The following is a 22,383-nucleotide window of genomic DNA, read 5'->3' as shown; positions in this document are numbered from 1 at the left end:
GTATTTTATGAAACCAATATAAGGGACAAATCTTTACAGTGTACAAAAGCATTATCCCACAGCAGTAGATCACTCCTGTGTTTCCAGCCTTTGCATTTGAACTACAATTCACAGGGGTCTCCTTGGGCTTGTCCTGGAGTTGCCAAGCTGTTTGTATTAGATGATGTATGCCTTTCTTCAAACCAGCAGTTTGGGGCCATCATTTCCTCAGATGAACTGAATGACTCTTCTGAGAGACTCCACAAACACAAATATGGGTCTGGAAACTGTAGGGGTTTTTTTTTTAATTTGTGCTTCTTAGGTTTAACCATTTCAAATGACCTATCTTCATCTTCAGCCATTCTTTCTCCTACCTGTTTGGATCTCCTGATGAACCCCGAGCATATGACCATTCAACAACTATGCTTTTGGTCCTAGAATTTAATTCATCTCTCTTTTAGAAGATTACCCCTCTATTGATGCTGCTCTTTGGTTCATTTGGAGTGTTTCTGTGCTCCTTTTCATCTTTGGGGTTTTCTTTAGCTGTTGCAGCCAATTTAACACAGGTCTTTAAAACCATCTTTGTCTAACAGCTAAAGTTGACACAGCTTGGGCTTCTGTTTCTGGGAATCTGTTTTGTCCCTTTGAATAGACAGCATCTCTGTTCTTTTGTTTGCCTTATGGTCATCGGTTGAAAGTTGAGCATGTAAGAGGAAAGCCCTTTTTTTTTCCCAGTCACACACACTAGCCTGTGTAAGGAAAGACCATCATCACCAATGTGGTCATAATGTCATCTCAAGTCTCTCTGACATTTGTCTCCCCTGGTCCTATTTGTGTGTCCTCCCCACTCTACAGTTTTCACATTTACATAGCCAGTGTTACTAACCCTACTTCCTTCTAGGAATTCACCTGTGCTTCTTCTCAGGGCCTTGGCAGTTCTGTCGAGTTACTTCCTCCATCATCTCTTGGCGTTTGGTGCCCACAAATCTTTACACATCATGGACCCCACTGCGGGTACAAAGACATCTACCTAAGAATCACACAGTGGTGCTGTTTCCCTGTGGCCTCCAGATCAGGCAGCAGAAAAACCCATTCACTCAGTGGCTCCTGAATAGGCCAGTTCCAGTCTCTTCCATGAGCCAGCATTGGATGGCTTCCCCTTGATTGTGCTGCACCGCACCAGAGACTCGGGAGCAGGGGCAAGGGAGAATGCCACAAAATGCCCTACATTCTGAGCGTGGCTTTAACTGTGGGCAGTTGCTAAATTGTCGAGAGTTCTCACAAAGCTGCTTTAGTCGATTTGTTACTGCTTGTTTGATGTTCCTGTGAGGAAACAAGAATATGTAGGCTTTGGGTCTTCCGTCTTTGAATCCTAACCACTAGAAATACCTTCATTTTAAAACACTAACCAAACATTTAGGAACTACCTTAGCCTCTTTTCTTTTGTTAGGATACAATCTTATTGAGCAACTACTTTGTGCCAAACACTATTAATGTGGTTTATTTATCTAAAACTGCTTAGGCAATATTGTTGTCCCCATTTCATAGGTGGGAAAACTGAGGTGGAAAGAGGAACTCACTGTGTTAATCAGCAGTTCTCAACCTGTGAGTAGTGACCATCAGAAAACACATATTTCCAATGGTCTTGGGAACACCCAACCATGAATTTATTTTAATTGCTACTTCATAACTGTAATTTTGCTGTTGAGCAGTGTCTCAGTTCCTAAGATCATCAGAAATATGTGTTTTCCAATTGTTGCAACCCACAGGTTGAGAACCAACCACAGGCCTGTATGAACCTAGAATAGACACACGGAGAGGGGAATTTGCTTGTCTTCAGTGGGAAGCTTGAAGGGTATTCAAGGTCACATTTGACTTCAGATAGTCCACAGTCTGGTTTCCTACTTCTCTGTTGATGTCTTAAGATGGGATCTCACTGTGCTAGGCTCACAGTGGAATGTAACTGTGGGAGTGAATTGTCCTTTTCCTCGGAAGCAGGAAGTGATGCTTGGTATATAATCTTAACCAGGAGGGCAAGAGAGGCCCAAGTCCAGCCCTGTGGTGGGTGAACAACCAAGGAGCTGAGATAAAGTGGAGCTTCCGAGAGCTGAGGGACCTAAGCCGCCGCACCGCCAACGTCTTTGAGCAGAGCTGTGGCCTGAAGCAGGGAGACCGCCTGGCCTTGATTCTGCCCCGCGTGCCTGAGTGGTGGCTGGTGACAGTGGGCTGCTTTCGAACAGGTAAGTGATTTACACGGGACCCACTGGACCTGAGGGCTGGATGGTGGGTGCCCTGCATCCAGCCGGGTACAAATGAAATTCTGGGGCTCCAGCCTTGGCGTCTATGCTGGAACCACGGAAGAAGCCTCTGCCCCTCCTTCTGAGGGCCGACATCTCAGGTGGAGACAAAATATTTCCTCTTCCCCGTAACTTCCTTATTCTTCCAGTCCTTCTTCCTTCTGCTCAAATACATCCACACATTTTCTTCCTCTTTCCCTACCACACTGGCATTAATATGCCCTAAACATAGCATGTACCCCTCCCTTTCTTTCTCAAGAACCTGTTGTGATTATTGTGGGGCATACAAGCACCAGGTAAGTACCCATGAGCATCTGCTAAAACCTAAGGTGTCCCCTTCATAAACTCACAATGGAGTTACAGCCCAAAGGCTAACATCGGTGCCCTGCAGTTAGTAACCCGTACACCTTAGTAACATACATTCTACTCTTATCCAAACACTATCCTTTAGAACCAATTTCTCTTTAAATTCAGTAGAGAACCATGTATTGCATGTAGTTCTCAGGTCCCCTCCACCCCCTTTAATCTACAGTGTTTCAGACTTCTCTATGTGGCAACATTTTTCAAATGTCCAAGTCAGTTGCTTGGCAGACTACAGCTCAGTTTTTGGACTCACAATTCTTTCTTTGCAGTTCTCTTCAGCTTAACTATATTTGACTGCAATCCTACAAAACCAGGTTATGTCTCCCTCGGTGTACCATGTCAGCGTGTGTGTGAAGTGGGCTCAACACTCAAGCCAGACACTCTTCACCTGACTCCTCCTGCATGAGGCTGTGACTCTTTTTCCCCAATAGGCTTTTTATATGGTTTGGCTCTGCATTGATACCTCTTAACTATGCTGAGTACAATTATGGTAGGCTCATAGGGAGGGTTTTCATTTGTAGCATGGCATCTACATGTTATTAATTAAAAATCTCATACAGGGATTCCCCTTCCTTTTAAAATTACTTATCCATGTGTATGTGTAATTTGGAACCCATGTGGGGCTTTGTATTTCAGACTTTCATTGCTGTGGCCAATAGTTGAGGAGACATCTAGTTAGAGGTGGAAATGTCTGCCTGGTCTCATGATTCCAGCCCATGGCAGCTCCATGGCTGCCTGAGGTGAGGCAAATCCTTATAGGCTCATGTGCTGGAACGAAGTAACCTACCTCATGAGACCAGGAAGCAAAACACAAGAGTCTGGAGGAGACCAGGAACAAGATAACATTCAACGACCTACTTCAACAAAGACCCACTTCCCATCACCTCCAAAAGCTCACTCTATTATGAGTTCATCTATAGATTAACCATTGACTCACAGCCCTTGTCATCCAAACACCCTTTAACACCAATCTTTAATCTGCCAACTGGGGATCAAGCCTTCAACATATGAGCCTTTTGGGGGATACTTGATCTGCAAACTGTGACAGGACTCGTGGAGTCTCTATTTTAAATCACCCTTCTTATCTCATCATGCATATTCCTGTACCATGTTTTCCTTCCTTCCTTTCCTTCCTTTCCTTCCTTCCTTCCGTATTCCCTCCCTTTCATTATCTAACAGAATGTAATATGGAACCAAGAACTACTAGCAAAGACAGAGAGAATATAGAAAAAAAAAACATGCATCTATAGAACTAAGAAATGGTCAGTGGGAAGCCCAAGACTGCAGCTGAGTCCTCTGAGGTGAGAATTAAAGAAGGTTAGAAGTAAAGAAAGGCCGTCCTTAATGAGTTCCCCACATGCAAAGTCAGGATTAGTATGCATGTGTCCACGTACACATGCATGAGTGGGCACATGCACACAGGCACACACACGCAAGCCCATGAATGTTGAGAGAGGTTTTTCTGTCCCGCTCAGTCCCACAGCCATTCAGTCCCAAAGAAATACACAGAAGTTTACATTAATTATAAACTTGTTGGTCTAGTAGTTGAGGCCTCCTTATTAACTAATTCTTTTTTTTTTTGTATTCTTTTAAACACTGCCTGGCCCATTAGTTTCAACCTCTTAACCCATTTCTAATAATCTATTTATTAACTAATTCTTACATCTTAAATTAGCCCATAATTCTTGTCTGTGTTAGCCACATGGCCTGGTACCTTTTATCAGTGATGCATTCTCATCTTGTTTCCTCTTGGTCTGAGTGATGACTGCAAACTGACCCTTTCCTCTTCCCAGAATTCTCCTGTTCTGGTCGCCCCACCTATACTTCCTGCCTGGCTACTGGCCAAATAACATTTCATTAAATCAACACAAGTGATAAATCTTTACGGGGTGCAAGACCATTGTTTCACAACACATGCACAACACGCATACACACACATGCAAGTGCACACAGTTGTACACACATGTGCACACAACACACATGCACACACACAACCATTTTGAAAGAGAAGCTAAGAGGAAGAAGGGAAGATAAAGAGTGGCCTTCTATGTCAGAATAGGAAGTAGGTATCTCCCTAGAGACAGAGGGCACAGGTGTTCATGAAGAGAAGAAATGCGGAAGGAAATGGCATGTGCTTTGTGGACCTGATGTGGCAGGGGATGGCAGAAAGGCATCTCCTAGAGCTGTGATTTCAGTGGGACAGCCAGGCTTGAACTCACTGCCGGTAGCTGTGTTGGCATTGATAAAGAGAACACAGAGACACTCACAAGACAGCGTGGCTAAATTTGAGGTAAAAGGAACAAAGGTGCCTTGAAGATGACTTCAAGGGACCAATGAGAGGAAGAGGAAATGAGGTAGGGAGTACTGAGATGCAGCCAGCCCTAAGCATCAACAACACTGTCCTCTGATCTGGCCTAGGTGTGTGCAAACCAGGGTCCGGCCATCCTCTGTCTGAGCTCATCTGGAAAGGATTATGAAAGAGCTTTGTGATCTCTATGTTCATATGAATGAGTTATTAAGGTTCAGATTATGACTGAGCTGACTTGGTGCAGGATGTGAGATTCTGTATTCCCTGTGGTGTAGAGGTTGGTGGTCTGTGGACCATACTTTTCATAGTAGTGTGGAAATTCTCAGCAGGTGACCCAGGCCTAAGCCCCTGGATGTGAAAGTAAGCCATCCTTTTTCAACCCCAGGGATCGTCGTCATGCCTGGGACTACTCAGCTGAAAGCCAAGGACATCCTCTACCGACTACAGGCATCTCAAGCCAAAGCCATTGTGACCACAGGGAGCCTCATCCCGGAAGTAGATTCTGTGGCTTCTGAGTGTCCTGCCCTGAAAGCCAAGCTGGTGGTGTCTGATCATAGCCATGATGGATGGCTCAACTTTCAGTCACTGATGAAGTGAGTTTCTGGTCTGATAAATGTGGTTTCTGAACAGACTGGGGGAGGAGACCACCTACACCCGAGCACTGGAGACAAGTAGCTAGGACAGGAGGCCTACAAGACCGGATGCTGGAAACTCTTCCTAGCCATGCTATCCACCTGCTGTGAAGCCCTGGGCATCTTGCTTCTCCTCCCTGGATTTCCTTAGCTCTTAGTGCTTTGTAAAATCAGGAAGCTGAACTTCCATGTTTGGTCATTAAATGTACGCTCAGCCCTGAAGCCACACAAAGGAGCATTATAAAATCAGGGACAAGGGTGTTGCCTCTTCCATGTAAATAAGGAACCTTTATACATACATGTGTGTGTGCATAAACACATATATGAAGAAGTTTAATGGAAATGAGTTTTCGAGTTGAAATGTGAAACTTGAAAACACCTTGAGCACTCGGGAGGCAGGGACAAGTGGATCTCTGTGAGATCAAAGTCAGACACAGCAAGTTCCAGGACAGCCAGGGATGTACATACAGTGAGATCATTTCTCAAAAACAAAAGAGAATGAGAATAAGAAACTGAATTTATAATGTCAGTGGGACAGTGGGCTAGCAACTTTGGGGGCAAAGACTGTCCCTCTCCTGGTTACCTTTGGGGGCATCTTACTAGCAAGGCTAAGGTAGGACTGGAGAAAGACTCCCCCCCCCAGGAAAACTCCTGTGAACATGGGGGTGCATCCCGCAATACTCACAGCATGGCAGGACCCATGAACCATGTGAGGCTTGCTTCCTTGGAGTAATATCTCCAATTCTTGAGCCATTTGTTTCAACAGTGAAGAGGAATGACCTCTCATAAAACCAGAGACTTCACAGAAAACAGGTTAAAATCAGGAAAATGCTTGGGAAATCATCCAGATTACCCACTGCCAGTGTGGTGCCGTGTACTAGTTAACACAGCCAGCAGTGATGGTGTTTCCTCGGCATTAAAGTTATCTTCAGGATTAAAAAAAAAAGAACTTAGACAACTTGTTCTACAGTCAGAGAAGGCTCAGAAGCATCTGTTGGGAAGATCCCCGAGAGCAAGCTGACCAAAGGGACACAGCTTCCTGAGCTCACCACCCAGATCTGCTGGGAGCATTGAACAAGTTCCCATCCCCCACTCACTTGGGATGTGCTGCAGTACAGACAGTACTAGCTAAGGGTTCTGCAATTTCTTAGTCCGTACATGTTTTCCCATTTTCAACTAAAGACACACCAGCCCCATTTGTCCAAATCACTCCACAGCCAGGCTACTGTCTACCGGCAGGAACACCAGTCCATCCTCCAGCCTTGCAGCTCACCAGGCTTCCCCACTGGACGCTCCGTGTTGCTTCATTGGAAGATGTGAACGCAACAGTGTGATTCTTCTTCTCTTGCCCCAACTCTCTTTGCAGATCAGTATCCGCAGACCACAACTGCATTAATACAAAGATGAAGGACCCCATGGCCATCTTCTTTACCAGTGGGACCACAGGTCACCCCAAGATGGCAAAGCACAACCAGGGACTTGCTTTTCGCTCCTGTGTCACTTCATGGTAGGGAAAGAACACTTGTTTCAAGGCTGGGTTCCAGCTCTAAGGCAAGAGGTGTGTGCCCATGGGCATGTGGAGGAGATGGTCATCTGAATAGAAGTGTCTCCATCTTGTTCCTCTGCCTCAGCCTCTGAGGGTCTGAGAGAGGAGAGTCTGGGGTCCTGAGTACTAGCTGACAGAGACCCAGGGGGACACAAGAGGATCCTTTGGATCCTATTGAGCGCTCTCACAGGAGGGCATTCTGCAAGCCACACAAGTAACAGGTTGCTGTGTCCTCAAGACACCTGTCCTGAGAGCCCCCCTCCCTTCTGTAGTATGGGAAAGACAGACATGGCATTTCTCACTAATGGAGTACCTGGAACTGAACTCCAGCAGGGCGCCAGCTCTGACTTCGAACAAAAATATGCAGAGCCCTGGTGAATCATTTCAATAACCTTCAGCCGATTGTCTGTACCCCTTACCCACTTCCTCTCCAACTGGCAATATTCAGAACAAACAGGCTGAGTACTGGTCTCTAGCTTTTTAACCAGAACAGGAACAGGAGAAGGCAGACACGCGAGAACCCCTCCTCTTCAGCTCCCGGCCATTGCCCTTTGACTCCTTGCCTCCTCCTTGCAAAGGATGGAGCGCCCAAACCAAACACTTTAAGTCAAAGAACAAATAGGAAGATGTATTGGCTCACGGCCTAGAAGCAGTCCACAGTCATGCTTCATGCATTTCTGGTTAGACTGGATTTTCATTGTGCCATACCACCACTGTTGATGCCACATAGATGCTTCCGGAGTCCCCAAGTGTTATATCAGTGACTGATCCAGACTTAGCAAGACAGCCGAAGACTTTGCCCCAGATTTTGTAGCAAAGGTCTGAGGGGCCATTGTCAGAGCACTGCTTTCAATGACTTCTGTCCAGGAAGTAAGGCGTGGTGGAACACCTTTGGTGTTCTGGATCGCTTCCCCCCACCTCCCCACAGCTCACTTGAAGTGAGCGAAAGAGGTGATTCCTTAGCTGAAAATGCTCCCCAGCTCTTGTCAGCACAGCTGAGGCCACTGTCTTTTGGAGTTAGCAGGAATGTGTTGAAACTGAAGACATCTGACGTCCTGTGGTGCATGTCAGACCCAGGATGGATTCTGGCCAGCGTGGGGTGCGTCACTCAACCATGGGCATCAGGGGCTACCATCTTCATCCACCACCTCCCTCAGTTCGACCCCAAAGTCATTATAGAGGTAAGAAAACCAACTTCCCGGAGTCGAAACCCTCTCAGAGGATATACAGGTTTCCCAAAGCTCAGGTAATCCCATAAAGACTGTGTAATTCAAGTCGTCCTAATTTTGAGCTGCCCACCACGTGGGTCACTGAAGCAGTCACGGTATCGGGGTCGCAATGTGAGCTAGAATAAAGTGCATCTTTCTTAGCTATTCTGTAGATCTCTAGATCAGACTTTGTGGGTAGGAAACACATAATATTCATGGTGAGAAACTAAAGCAAGGAAGATGAGCCCAAATTTCTGGGTGCTGCTCTGCTAGGGCCAAGTAGCAGGTGTGGGGGGTGGGGTGGGGTGCTACTCACTACAACAAAGTGTAAAAATTAAGGCCTTGGAATACAAGACAAGCTTCTTACTCCACCTTTGATATTGGTTCGCATGTTAGTTTCCAGTCACAGCCTTAGCTTCCTTCCAAGTAGGCTTTTGAAATATACTTTTATTTCTTGTTTGATATCATACATGTTTACAAGGCCTTTTGGTCAAATCCATCCCCCACTGCCTCCCTTCCAGTTTCTTCCACGCCCTTCACCACTTCTCCCTCCCAATCCTGTGTACTCTTTTTTTTTTTAATACACCCAGACCATTTAGTATGGCCAGTGTGTGCGTGGCTGCAGGGGCCCTCAATACAGAGACTCACAATTGGTCGGATTACAGAGAATAAAATACTGTGAATTTCCAGTCAGCCATAAATAGAATCACACATGCATGTGCGCACACAGAGAGAGAGAGAGAGAGAGAGAGAGAGAGAGAGAGAGAGAGAGAGAGAGAATTGTTTGTTAACTCATGAGCATTCTCAACTCTCTGTCAACACTGTGTTCGTTTCATGATGCCCTACTAAATGCTGCCTCCTCCATAAGCTTGGAGCACCCACCCAATCCATTGCCCTCTGCTGTGTACTTGACAGAACCCCACATCTCTTTTACGACATCTGCCAACTTCCACCTTGTCGTGCCTGCCTTTTTCGTCTCCTCTGTTCGTCTCTACCCTTTCCACTGTCTAGAACATTGGTTCATTCTTCCCAGTGCCTGACACAATGCCATGTATGAAATCCACGCCTAGTGTGCGTGTATTAAAGGAACTAACACAAAAATAAGTAGGCCGTCCTGGAGGAAAGATCATAACCTAAGGGCTAATAATTGGCTGATGTTTGTAACCTTAGCTACAAGAGTAAAATTCCCTATCTCTTCATTTCCAGACGCTGTTCAAATACCCCATCACTCAGTGCCTTGCTGCGCCTGCCGTTTACCGCATGATTCTCCAGCAGAAAGTTGACAAGTATGTAACCCTGGCTGGGAATAGCAGTCTCTGGTTAGGATTCTCTCTCTCTCTCTCTCTCTCTCTCTCTCTCTCTCTCTCTCTCTCTCTCTCTCTCGATTTATTTATTTATTATGTATTCAGTATTGTCAGTATTCTGTCTGCATGTATCCTTCAGGCCAGAAGAAGACACCAGATCTCATTACGGATGGTTGTGAGCCACCATGTGGTTGCTGGGAATTGAACTCAGGACCTTTGGAAGAGCAGGCAATGCTCTTAACTACTGAGCCACTTCTCCAGCCCCCTCTGGTTAGGATTTTTAAAGTGTCTGATGTGCCATGGTTTGTTTCCCCTTTGTGTTTTTGATTGTGTGTGTGTGTGTGTGTGTGTGTGTGTGTGTGTGTGTGTGTTTAGTAATGATTTTCAGTCTAATTAGTTAGTTCAAGACCTGGTCCTGTAACCTTGTAGTTTTATTCATTTGTGTGTGGGTTTATTATTTGTGAAATAACAAAAACAAAAACATGAACTTGCCTAAGATGAAAATTTACAAATGAATGAACTGTTAGAAATAGATGTGCACTCACTCACCTGAGTCAGAAGATAGAACTTTGTCCATGCCTCAGAGACATCTATGGGCCTCCTTGTGTCCCCTGGACAAAGCCACCATCAGTTTTGCTAGTGCTCAGTCCTCTGTTTTTCTTGATACCAGTTAAGAAAATATTCCTGAGAAAATGGGTCTGCTTTTCATGTTTTTCAATGTTTATTTATACAATACAATTATGGCATCTGGCTTCCTTTTCCAATATTATCTATCTCTGATATATTCATATTGTGTGCCTTTGTGGTTAGTTTATCTTCGTTGCTATTTAATATCCTGTTTTATGAAAGTATCACAATTTATTTGATCATCCTACAATTTTGGATCACAATCTTTGATCAAGATGGGGTTAGCCTTTGCCTGGGGCTGTTGATGACCAGTGCTACACTTAACTGTGGCCCTCGCAACCCAGGTGAAGATAAATAGGCTTTCTAATGTTTTTCTAGGGCACAGATCCCTAGGTCATGCCAGACAACTTAAATGCTTTCCAAAGTATTAGACCATATTATTCTCTCTTCATCGAGATAAAGGATTTCCATTGTCCACATTATTTTCACCACCTACTTCCGTCAGTTAATTTTGACAACCCAATGGATGTATACGTAGTATTCTCTTATTGGAATTTTACTTTTCACTTCCTGGTTTTGGGGGGGTTTGCCCTTTGCTAATTTGGAATCTTCCTGGATATGGGCATGTATATATATTCTAGAAGTAGGAAGCCCCTACCTCTCTAACCCCAACAGATGGCTAGGCTTCAAACCGAGCCAACTCAGTATTTCCCTCCCGTTTTCCTCAAGTAGTCCAATTATTGTTTAATGGGGTCCCTCTAGGCACATTTGGGAAATGGGAGAGAGATTGTATCTCATGATGCACCCAAGGTAAATGCTCACCTAAAGCACTGCCCTGAAATTTTTCCTCTATGGATTTCTGACCTCTGTCAAATTCTGTTTCCTGTCATCTTTCTGTATTTTCCTACAAACGGTCCAGCTTGCCGTAATGTCCTACACGAGTCTTTTCCACCCTGACTTTCAGCCTCCACACAGAAATAGAAAGCCCCTCAGTCAGCCCCGCGCACTCCCCACATAAGGCAGTATGGCGCACACTCCCTACATAAGGCAGTATGGCGCACACTCCCTACATAAGGCAGTATGGCGCACACTCCCTACAAAAGGCAGTATGGCGCACACTCCCTACATAAGGCAGTATGGCTCTGTTTCTCCCTAGTGTCCCTGGGGGTCTCCTCCCCGTCCTCGTAAGGTCTATCAAGGTGTCCAACTTGGATCCATAGGAAAATGTTCTAGGATGAGTTCTTATGGGTACCCTTGTCTCTTTGTCACATCAATATCCAAACCTAACCAAAGCATCATTGATATGCCCCAGCATCTTCAGCATCACCCGAGTCTCTGCTCAGAAACAGTAACGTACAGGACATTAACTTACAGACAGGGTGTGCCGTCCATCTATTCATGGCCATCAGTAGCATGACAGAAGGTGGATTTAGAAGTGAGCAAGCAGACAGAAGAATGCTCTCAACGACAGAGCGTCAAGCTCTCAGTGCTTTATATTTCCAGCAGAGCATCCAATGCCTGACATATTTGCCTTCCCTTAAGTCTCAGGTTTCCCACCCTGGAGCATTGCAGCACTGGTGGGGAGAGCCTGCTGCCCGAGGAGTTCAAGCAATGGAGGGAAAGGACAGGCATTTTCATTCATGAGCTGTACGGACAGTCAGAAATGGTACGTGAGCAGGCCCCTTCTGCACCATTTGCATGGGCTCAGCTATGACCCAGGCTGTGCTGGGGGCTTCGGTGTGTACAGCGCTACTTAAAGTCAGAGGAGAGCTTTGGGGTTCAAGGATATGCTACCCAAATTGGCAGGGGGGAAATGTACAGCTCATCAACTTACTGAGAAACCAATGGATTGAAAGTTCTCGGGTAAAGTTAAAAAAGACACTTTTACGCTGTGCCTGGGATTGTTAGCTCAGGGAGCCACATGGGGGGAAAGGGGGTGTTGGAAACAACGATCCCTCCTGTAGTTCGGAGACCATCAGCAGATCCTGCCAATTCCCCCATCACAACCTAGATCAACTACACAAAGAGGTGGTTGGGAACCGGCTTTCAAAGTTCATGTCTGGGTGTTGAAGAGGACAATGCAGGTTAAATTATAAAATTGTAGATTACTAATCAAAGACTTTCTGTATATACCACACGCACACAGGCACGTATTCCTGAGCACATACACATGCACACACTTAATGATATCCCAGAGTGTCACTGAACTAGAAGATGGTCATGGCATTTACAGTGTCATGCACCTTGAGAATCTCAAAGACTTCGTCTTTCATTCCAACACATTTGCCATTAATGTCTAAAGTTATTAGAAGGTCACTTGTTTGTTCCCAGCTGCTCAGCCCCAAAATAATCACACAAAAACCTTATTATTTGCAATATTGTTTGGCCAATAGCTTAAGCGTATTTCTGGCTAACTCGTATCTTAAATTAACCCATCTCCATTAATCTGTGTATCGCCATGAGGCTGTGGCTTACTGGGTAAAGTTCAGCATCTCTCTCCAGTGGGCCTACATGGCTTTTCCTCACTCTGCCTTCTTTCTCCCAGCATTCAGTTTAGTTTTCCTCACCTGCCTCTAGTCTGTCCTATGCAGCCCCCAAACAGCTTCTTTATTCATAGCCAGCATATAGAGGGTCTAATAGCTGGGTGGAGCTGCTTCTTAGTATCCCTTGAGCTAATAAAGGAATGTCTGCCATTTCAGGCCCTAAAATACATTGAACATTTGAGACATTGTTCACAAATTTGTCTGCTGTTTATTTACCAAAACAAACAAACAAAGCAGTAAGTTGATTTGCTTCCAACCTGAAAAATTGTTATGACTTTGGACCTGTTGTTGAATGGCTTATAGAGACATCTGAGAGAGACAAGGAGAAGTGTGGGTGAGAACAATGTGCCTCACTGGTGACTCCAGCTTCTTTGCGCAGATGGCACTTTCTTCCTCCAAACACACTGTGTTCTTCATTCACTTATGCCTGTGTCCCTCACTTACAGTGACAGCAATGACCTCAGTGACCTACAGTAAGAGCAATAGATCAGCAGATGTGAAGAGCTTCTTCACTCAGGAGCTCAGCCTTCTCCTTTATAAACATCAAGACCATAGGTCTGTGGGTCAATCTTTCTGAATGTTAGCATTCTGCTTTCTGAAGTGGAAGTTATTATAATGCTATTATTGATGAATCATCATACATTAAGTTCTGGCTGCAATGCTAAGTCCATAGGTCACACAAATGTCGCTATGGTCATTGTGTATTTTAGGTAGGCGGTTGTGCCAGATGCTAGGTGTACGTAAGTGAATGGGACAGTCGGCACTCTGGGGATTCTTGTCCACTGAGGGAAACAGATAACCAAACAATAGTCATAACATCTGTGAACTTGAACTGCACAAAAATACTGTATGGAGAAAATACCACAGGATAAGAAGGCTCTATGGATTCTCCTTGGGATTTGAATAATAATACTAAGTATTAATCTTTTCAGTGGATGTTTGGTGTGTACCTCACGCTGTATAAAAAAAGTTTCCCCATAGAGTCATGTGTGCTGTGTATGCTCATAGCCTGTCACTTAAGAGACTAAGCAAAAGATCCCAAGTTCAAAGCCAGATGGAATTCACTGCATAGCGAGTTCCAAGCACACCTAGGCACAATAGAGAGACCTTATTTCAAAATACCAAGAAAGGGGGAGGGGAGAGTTGTTCTCATACATTTTCAAGCACAGTGAGAAATAAGTGTGCCCCTTTCCTCTTTTTGACAAAGGAGAAGACCCACTGGGTAAAGACTTCACCATGTGCTGGAAAGCACTCAAAATAGAGAGAAAGAACTACAGGGAAGAGCCGAATTCACTGGGAAGGCAGACGATGTCGAGGAGTCCTGGCAGAGGGAGGGAGTGACATAAAAATCTAAACCTTTTCAACCTATCCCCAAGATGCTGAGGGAGGATTCCCATCACTATCCAATAACCAGGGGGGTATGCATGGTCAACAGACTCAAGCCTTTCTGTGGCAAACTGACACACCCTGGTAGGCATTCCACACCCCACCTGAAATGCCACTGCCTCGGTCTTACCTCTTTGTTTCTATCTTTCCCTCAGTCACTAGAGTCTATCAACCCTACACGTAGTACAGATGCAGCTCATATTGGGAATAACAAGTGTCCATTGGATAGAGTTGGGTCAACGCTTATATCAAGCCTAAATCCTAATCTCAATAAATGGCTTCTATCAGAGGTCATGTGCGTGACCTGGCTTTGGCCAACCTTGGTGTTTTTTTGTGAACAGGGGCTAGGCCTTGGTGTCTTCCGGGATATGAAGATCAAGAAAGGCTCCATGGGGAAGGCCATATTACCCTTCGACTTCCAGGTCTGGTCTTTCGGGTGCGGATAACTTAACTGGGGTTGGAGCCATGTGTGACAGCAGGTAGTAGAACCAGCCACACCCCCACGCTGGTCACCCTGCTCCCTGCCTCCTGTTTCTTCCTGATTTCCCGGGGAAGCTTCAGTGAGAAGTGTATTTATTACTGTGGATCCTGATGCAGCTTGTCTGGCAGGGAGACACATTGCACATGCGTGTGAGAGAATAATAGATAATACCTGCAGGGAATACTGTCTTCCAGTTTGAAGACACGGCAGTAATATCTAGATTCCCATGAAACAAGGAACCCCGGATCATGGGCTCCGTATTTCCTGATTTGAAAGAATTTGACAGTTTTATTCTCTTGTCTGACAGTTTCTCCATGAGTGGTTCCCATTTATCCTGTTAGGGTCATGGGAGGAGGGGCCCATCAGTAGCACATAGGGCTGAGTGAGTCGCTTCGTGTTCCAGATCATCGATGAGAAGGGTAACATCCTCCCACCCAACACCGAAGGCTACCTCGGCATCAGGATCAAGCCCACCAGGCCTTTAGGCCTTTTTGTGGAGTATGAGGTAATGGCATCCCACCCCATCCTGCCTCAAGAGTGTGTCAAGGTTGTTCTGCATCCCGAGACTTCTTCAAGCCATCTTCTCTTCACACCAACCTGAAGAAAGCCATTTTAAATACAGGCTAAGTCCTTGGCACTTTATTACAGCTCTTTCTGTCCTAGACCACTCAGGATTTAAGAACTAAGTGATGGGGGAGGAGGAGGGTGGTCCTCAGCATCACCATACTGGTCCTCCATTATGTCCAACCGTCCTTTTGCTGAGGGAAAGCTGGGAGTGTTACATGTCCTGCCCATGCCAACTGAGCTGAGCAGTAGAGTATGCATCTTTTAGGTGTCATGCATGCCCTAAACGAGAAACTGGGGAGTGCCGAAAGCTGGGTTGAACCATAAGAAAACCTCCTGAAGTTCCCGATCTAACAAACTCTGATATTCTGGTTATGTTGTAATGGGAGCGGCAGGGCTACGTTCCCGGCTCCCAGACGCCTGCATGGCTAGCTTATGCCCCGAAATAATTACACGGAAACTGTATTTTTTTAAACACTGTCTGGCCCGTTAGTTTCAGCCTCTTATTGGCTAGCTCTTACATGTTGATCTAACCCATTTCTAATATTCTGTGTAGCACCACGAGCTGGCTTACCAGGAAAGATCTTAACCTGCGTCTGTCTGGAGTGTGAGAATCATGGCGACTCCCTGACTCAGCTTCTTTCTCCCAGGATTCTGTTCTGTCTACTCCACCCACCTAAGGGTTGGCCTATCAAATGGACCTAGGCAGTTTCTTTATTAATTAACCAATGAAAGCAACAGATTAGAAAGAAATCACTCCCACATCATTTCCCCTTTTTCTGTTTAAACAAAAAATAAGGCTTTCACTTTAACATAATAAGATTACATATAACAAAAGTTATCAAGTAAGAATTACAGTTACAATATTTATATCTATTTTAACTTTTATCATAACTAAGGAAAACTACAACTATCTATCCATTCTTTAACTCCATCAAAGACTCCAGAAGGATATAATATTACCTAAGCAAACAAGAAATCCAAAACTCTAGAAATGACAGAGACATCTCGTTATCTGGACAGTCACCCAAAGTTCCTCTGTACCGTTGGGGTATCAATCTTTGGCCTACAGGCCCATAGTATCCAGCAGACATTTCCATGAAGCAGGAAATTTCAAAGGCAGTTTAGTCACTATCTGTTGTGTCCTGCAGAATGTCTCGCAGACTCATTCATGAGTCAGGAATCCCGAAAGACCATCTCACCTTTAGGCAAGTTTAGCAGTCCTCTCTCTGTGGGTTCTTTGTGTCCAGTTCATGCAACAGTCCGGGCAAGAGCAGTTTCTTGTCCAAATGGCTATCAAACTCCATAAAGAGCCTCTTTGATGCCCATCTTCCTCTTGAAGTAGCTGGTGCTGCCAGGAGCAGATGTGTCTCATTGTCATGAAAAACCCTAAGTTATTAAAATATTTTAAATGTCATGTTCTATAGTCTTTGAAAGATATGAAGAATGCCTATCTAAAATATATCTATGCATATCTAGAAAATCTAACTAACATGACTACAAGCTTTATTATTATTGATGATTATCCATTATCAACCTATATTTCCTAACTATACATTATACTTTTAAAATGAACTACACAATCACAATACCTTAATCAAGATCAGAAATACATATACCTAAAATAAAATTGACCTTAAAATCCATACCAATGTAAATTATTCATAATTCATAGGCTTCAAGATGGACCATGGATAGGTGACCAGACTGCAACCAATCTCAGACTCCATCTCCTTTCTCCAAACGCTTTTCACCTGAAGCTATGGCTGTCTTCACACCACAGCCTCGAGGGGCATGCCTGTGGGTATTTTCATAAATCCCAAGTTATTCCAATAGGCAGTTTTGAGAGTCACACACACATTCACATCCATGACTCCCAAACCTAGCTATCATATATTATATATAACATATAATATGTCTGTGTGCTTTAATTTTCCTTTCCTTCCTTTTAGAGTTTTGTTTCTGGGAATTAAGACTAAGAGTCATGTTCCTATTTTGGTAGCCATCACATAAAGCAATGCCCCCTGGACCTCATGATTAAGCACTTCTTCAAGGAGACCTCGATTTTGTAATTTGTTTTGAAGTAAATTAGAATATAGGATTCACTCCTCCATTTTCAAGTGTGCACGTCAGTGGCATTTAAAGATTTCATGACAGAGTGAACCCCTCACATCATCTGTCTCCAGAAAATCTACACCCTAAACAAAAACTCTGTATTCATTGCACAGATAGACCCACAGCCTACCCCTCATCCCCAAAATCTCTTTACCTCTTAGCCCTTTTCCAAGTTTGTGAATTTGCCTGTTTCAGAAAATCCATAACAGTGTGATCATGTGGCACACTTATCTCACTTTTCTTGAGTTTGGAAGCTTTTTCTGCCCTAATGTATTTGAACACCACCCAACCCCCTCCTCTTCTTCAGAATTTTTGACAGTGCATTCTTGGCAGCTTTGATACATCCTACAAGTCTGTTGGGCTCTCTTGACTTTGTTACATTGCATTTTTTCCTCTTTGGATTTTATTTTTTATTTTCAGTTGCTATACTTTCAGTGACTTAGTTCTTTCTGCCTGTTTTAATATGCTTTTAAAACCTTCCGGTGAATTTTTTAAATTTAGTTGTTTTTCCATATTTGATCTTTACCCATTTTATGTGTGTTGAATTATCAGCTGTAGCCCACACAAACATTCAGTTATTATGTATCAATGGAAAAAAAACTAGAGATTAGTTGTTGATAGGGGTTAGAGCTGGTGGATGGGAGAAGGATGGAACAGAGAGTGCTTACCAAAGCCTTGGGAAGGGTCTTCTGGTGATGGCGCTGCTCTATACACTGATTGCTATGGTAGGATGAGGAGTCCATGCCTGTGAGCAAATTCATAGCACACACACACACACACACACACACATTTAAACCACAGGAAATCTGAGAGAGATCAGAGGATCAATGTCCATATCCTGATTGGGATATTGAACAATAGCTTTGTAAAACATTACCATTGGAGGAAACGAGATAAAGGGCATGTCGAATTTCTAGGTACTGTTTTCTTATTCTTCTTACGTTACATTGTACTGTAGTATCATAGGAAAGCGTATGTTATGAAGCCCCTGCCTCACTGGATTCAAGTGGGAATCAGAGAATCAGGTTAGGCAGCACTTGGAGAAGGGAATTCACTCGCTCCTGCCTATTGATCCCCCTTAGCTGTCCCAGCACTACACAGACTGAGCAGCATAAAGCCAGGGTTCTCACTAGAATGGAGACTCAGTCTGCGGAGAGTCCCACATAAGTAAGATGCTGTGTTTTAAATATGATCATGGCTGGAGCTGCAATCCACAGTGTGTGGACTTGTCCGGGTACCAGGTGCAGAATTCAAACCCAGATGTGACCCCACGCTCATCAGCTCTAAGCTCACTACCTTCACCAAGGGTGTTTCTTCTGCTCTCCTTGCAGAATAACCCGGAGAAGACGGCTGAAGTGGAATGTGGAGACTTTTACAATACCGGGGACAGAGCCTCTGTTGACGAAGACGGCTACTTCTGGTTCTCGGGCAGGGGTGATGACGTCATCAATGCTTCTGGGTAGGTGAGGCTGGCCCTGGGCTGGCTCTTGACACCCTCAAATGCCTCATGGCACCTTGCCTGCTTGATATTTCTTCATGCCCTGATGATGGGGCCGTCAGCCTGACTCTGAACAGAGCTGTGTCTAAGATATCCTGGGTGCGCGGACATCTCCACATCCCTGTAACCAAAGATGGAATTAAAGTGAAGTTCAAGGGGATCAAACGTTCCATAGTGATGAGAAGGAACCAAGAGGGTAGTGACACAGGCCTATAATCCCAGGTACTCACAAGACTGAGGCAAAAGATCCTAAGTCCAAAACTGCCTGGACAACTGACTAAACTATCTACCTCAACTTTTTAAAGGGGGGGTGAGGATACCCTTCGTTGATAAAGAGCTTGCCTGCCATGTGTGAGGGCCTAGGCTCAGAACCTAGTACCATGGAAGGAAAGAAAGGGAGGAGAAACAAAGCCTAAAAGATGAAATAGCACGCTGAGAGGACCCAGCCTTCTCTAGGACACAATGTGAGGATCTCGGGGGTTCTGGTGCTGAGAGGACCCAGCCTTCTCTAGGACACAATGTGAGGGTCTCGGGGGCTCTGGTGCTGAGAAAAGCTGCTTGGGCCACACACTCCTCAAGGAGCCATTACTCTGCCACCTCCTTCACAAGAGACACCAAGAAAGCCATCCCAGGAACACCTGAGTCAGGTAGTTTTAGAACTAAATACTCCATGGGGGGGGGGGGGTGTCCAAAATATTAGTATCGAGTCTCTGGCTGTCTATGACCTCCACCCTCGGTGTCAAGTGTCCATAACCCTCAAGTACAAGGTGTAAGGTTAAGTTCTCTGCAGCCCTGGCATCTGCTCAGAACACTTGCTTCTCCAGGTACCGCATTGGGCCTTCGGAGGTGGAGAACGCCTTGGCGGAGCACCCTGCGGTGGCAGAGTCAGCCGTGGTAGGCAGCCCGGACCAGAAGAGAGGAGAGGTAGGAGGACACAGAAGCCAGCTTTCAGGGACTGGAGAGAAAGGGGGTGGGGCAACTTCCAAGGCCTTAGCATACAGAAGCTGGGAACCTAGAATGGTTCCTGGTGTGTGTGTGTGTGTGTGTGTGTGTGTGTGTGTGTGTGTGTGCACTTAACATGGTTTGGTCACCAGGGGGTGCAGAATCTTTACAAAGACACACCCGTGAGGAATAAACTGCTATTGTGCCCATTTCACAGAGATGGAAGTTAAGGTGAGGTCAGGTGTTTTTCTAAGGCATGCAGTGGAAATGGGGAAGACACGGATTGGAACCTGGCCCTTTCCTTTTCCAAGTAACCCTTAGTCTCAAGCATCAACTCAAGCTACAGTGGATTTGTCCATTCAGTAAACACTGTCTAGCCAAGCTCTGTGAGCCAGCATGCATCTGAACCTCCACTCCCATCCTGAAGGTGGTGAAGGCGTTTATTGTCCTGACCCCGGAGTTCTGGTCACGCGATCAGGAGAAGCTTGTCAAAGAGCTGCAGCAGCACGTGAAGTCTGTGACAGCACCATACAAGTACCCCAGGAAGGTGAGCCAGGCTACACGGACCCAGATGGTGACTTCAGTTTCTGGGCTCCAGCCCAGAGCAGCCATGGTGGGGTGGAGGCCAACAGTGAAGTCAGCCAAAAGGTTTTGTTCCTTAGGGAAGTCTCTACTCCATACCAGAAAGGAACTGACTGATACACACCAATCAAAAGAAAAAGATCAGAAAGGCATCCAAAAAAATGAATTTTTAAGGTTACTTATTATTCTATAAAATTTAAGAAGTCAAAATTGATACTTTAAAATGTGATTCATAGTAAGAAATTAAACCATATTTTCAACCCCAATAACATACATACATAAAGCAAACAAAAAGAAACAAAATATTTATTCTTAGAACATAAAATTATTTTGGGATGCGTTTTTTGCTACATTCGTTTCGAGTGCCACGTGCAGTATGTAAAACAAAAAAACCAATAATAGTGAAATAATTCAGTCATTAATTGAAATTTTTCCTATAATTTCAGAGGGTGGCAAAAGTTTCTTTTAATTTTGTTTTATTTATCATTCTGCTACATTATATTTTTGTCCTTTATTTTTGAGACAGTGTCTCTTTGTAAGCCAGGCTGGCCTAGAACTCATTATGTAGCCAGACTGGCCTCAAACTGTCAATCCTCCTGCCTCAGCCTTCTGAGTGTCAGGATCACGGGCATGTACCATCAGGTCAAGTTTCATATTATTTTATCTTTGACATAAAATACCTTCTCAGTATATCAAGAGAAAAAACAAACTTTGAAGGAATACGCGTAGTATTGTCCTGCTGATTTAAAATAAGAGACAAGCCTGTCAGAAAGTCATTGCTTTCTTCTGCTGTGGTGCATCCCTGTACCATCCCCATGTTCACCAAGGCACACATGTTAGGAAACTGCAGGGCTAACATGTGTCATGTTCTAGAATACTGTGTGTGCGTTCTAACCCCAATGCATTGCAATTTGAGCCTGACTGCAATCAATCCAAGAGCATGTGCGCATGTTTGATAGAGACGAAACTGAAGTCACCTGAGGTTGCACTATGTAAGAGGAGAGTTGGAATTCAAAAGGATGTGTGACAACAAGACCACCCTTCTACATCAGTCAAGCACAATGCCCCCAAACAATGGAGGCTGATAGTCTCTTGTTCGTGTCTATCGTGGCTCTTCTATAATCTCTGCCCCACATCCCTCACCCTGGGATAGGGTGGCCACAGAGGCGCCTGCCTCGTCCTGGCTCCAAACTCTTCTGACTGGAGAGGAAACGCTCCACTTCCATTCACAGTTCATGGGGCAAAGCAAGTTACATGACTACACCATCCTTCAGGAATCAGGAGAAACCTGCAGGACTCCGTGGAGTCAGTCTGTGCAAGGGGGCGGGTGGAGCCGGGCGTGCAAACGGGAAGAGAGCCACAGCAGCCCTAAGTCAGGATGACTTTCTTCTCTTCCAGATCGAGTTTGTTCCTGAACTGCCCAAAACCATCACAGGCAAAATCAAAAGGAAGGAACTTCGAATAAAGGAGTTCAGTCAGAGATCAGCAACAAAATCAGGAGCATCCCTGTGACCTGACACATGTCTTTGACTGTTGGGGGTGGAGATGGGGTGGACTGTAGCAAGGGTAAGTTTGGAAGAGGAAAGCAAGACCCTCCACCAACATTTTTGTGTTTTCAAATTCAGCTACCACCCTTCCTGGGAGTCGTTTGTCCTTTCGATGGCCACAGTGAGCTCTCAAACCTGGTTTGTGGGCATTAAAATATTAATCTGACTAGCACCCTGTGTGGTCGCTTGTTGGAGGAGGCCGCTTGTTTGTTTCCCAGCCGCCCAAACTCATGAAATAATTACACAAAACTGTATTATTATACGCAATACTGTTCGGCCAATAGCTTAAGCATATTTCTAGCTAGCTCTTATATCCTAAACTAACCCATCTCCATTAATCTGTGCATCACCATGAAGTCATGGCCTCCCGGCAAAGTTTCAGAGGGCTCCAGGGCAGGCATCTTTCCCCAGAGGCGGCTACATGGTTTCTCCTAATTCTGCCTACTCTCTCTATATATCTC

At 44.9% G+C, this 22,383-nt stretch overlaps 1 protein-coding gene across 3 annotated transcripts in view; it reads left to right on the top strand.

Annotated features, from left to right (window-relative positions):
* Positions 1–22,094, top strand: part of Acsm1 (acyl-CoA synthetase medium chain family member 1) — a 30,558-nt gene extending 8,464 nt beyond the window's left edge. For 2 of the 3 annotated variants that reach the window (XM_050143221.1, XM_050143223.1), the window contains exons 3-14: positions 2,009–2,219; positions 5,333–5,540; positions 6,946–7,086; positions 8,147–8,306; positions 9,540–9,619; positions 11,807–11,930; positions 14,535–14,615; positions 15,078–15,179; positions 18,685–18,812; positions 19,676–19,775; positions 20,221–20,340; positions 21,774–22,094. In XM_050143221.1, coding sequence (XP_049999178.1) covers positions 2,009–2,219; positions 5,333–5,540; positions 6,946–7,086; positions 8,147–8,306; positions 9,540–9,619; positions 11,807–11,930; positions 14,535–14,615; positions 15,078–15,179; positions 18,685–18,812; positions 19,676–19,775; positions 20,221–20,340; positions 21,774–21,887 — 1,569 coding nt within the window. In that variant the 3' untranslated portion in view covers positions 21,888–22,094. The remainder of the gene's footprint in view (positions 1–2,008; positions 2,220–5,332; positions 5,541–6,945; positions 7,087–8,146; positions 8,307–9,539; positions 9,620–11,806; positions 11,931–14,534; positions 14,616–15,077; positions 15,180–18,684; positions 18,813–19,675; positions 19,776–20,220; positions 20,341–21,773) is intronic. The other variant, XM_050143222.1, reaches the window with a different exon arrangement.
* Positions 22,095–22,383: the final 289 nt, after the last annotated feature.

This window comes from Alexandromys fortis, unplaced genomic scaffold, assembly GCF_014885135.2.
Source record: "Alexandromys fortis isolate MF-2015 unplaced genomic scaffold, M_Fortis_MF-2015_v1.1 scaffold_45, whole genome shotgun sequence".
NCBI classification, from domain to species: domain Eukaryota; kingdom Metazoa; phylum Chordata; class Mammalia; order Rodentia; family Cricetidae; genus Alexandromys; species Alexandromys fortis.
Note: the sequence above shows the minus strand (reverse complement) of the source record. Positions and strands in the feature narration are given on the sequence as shown.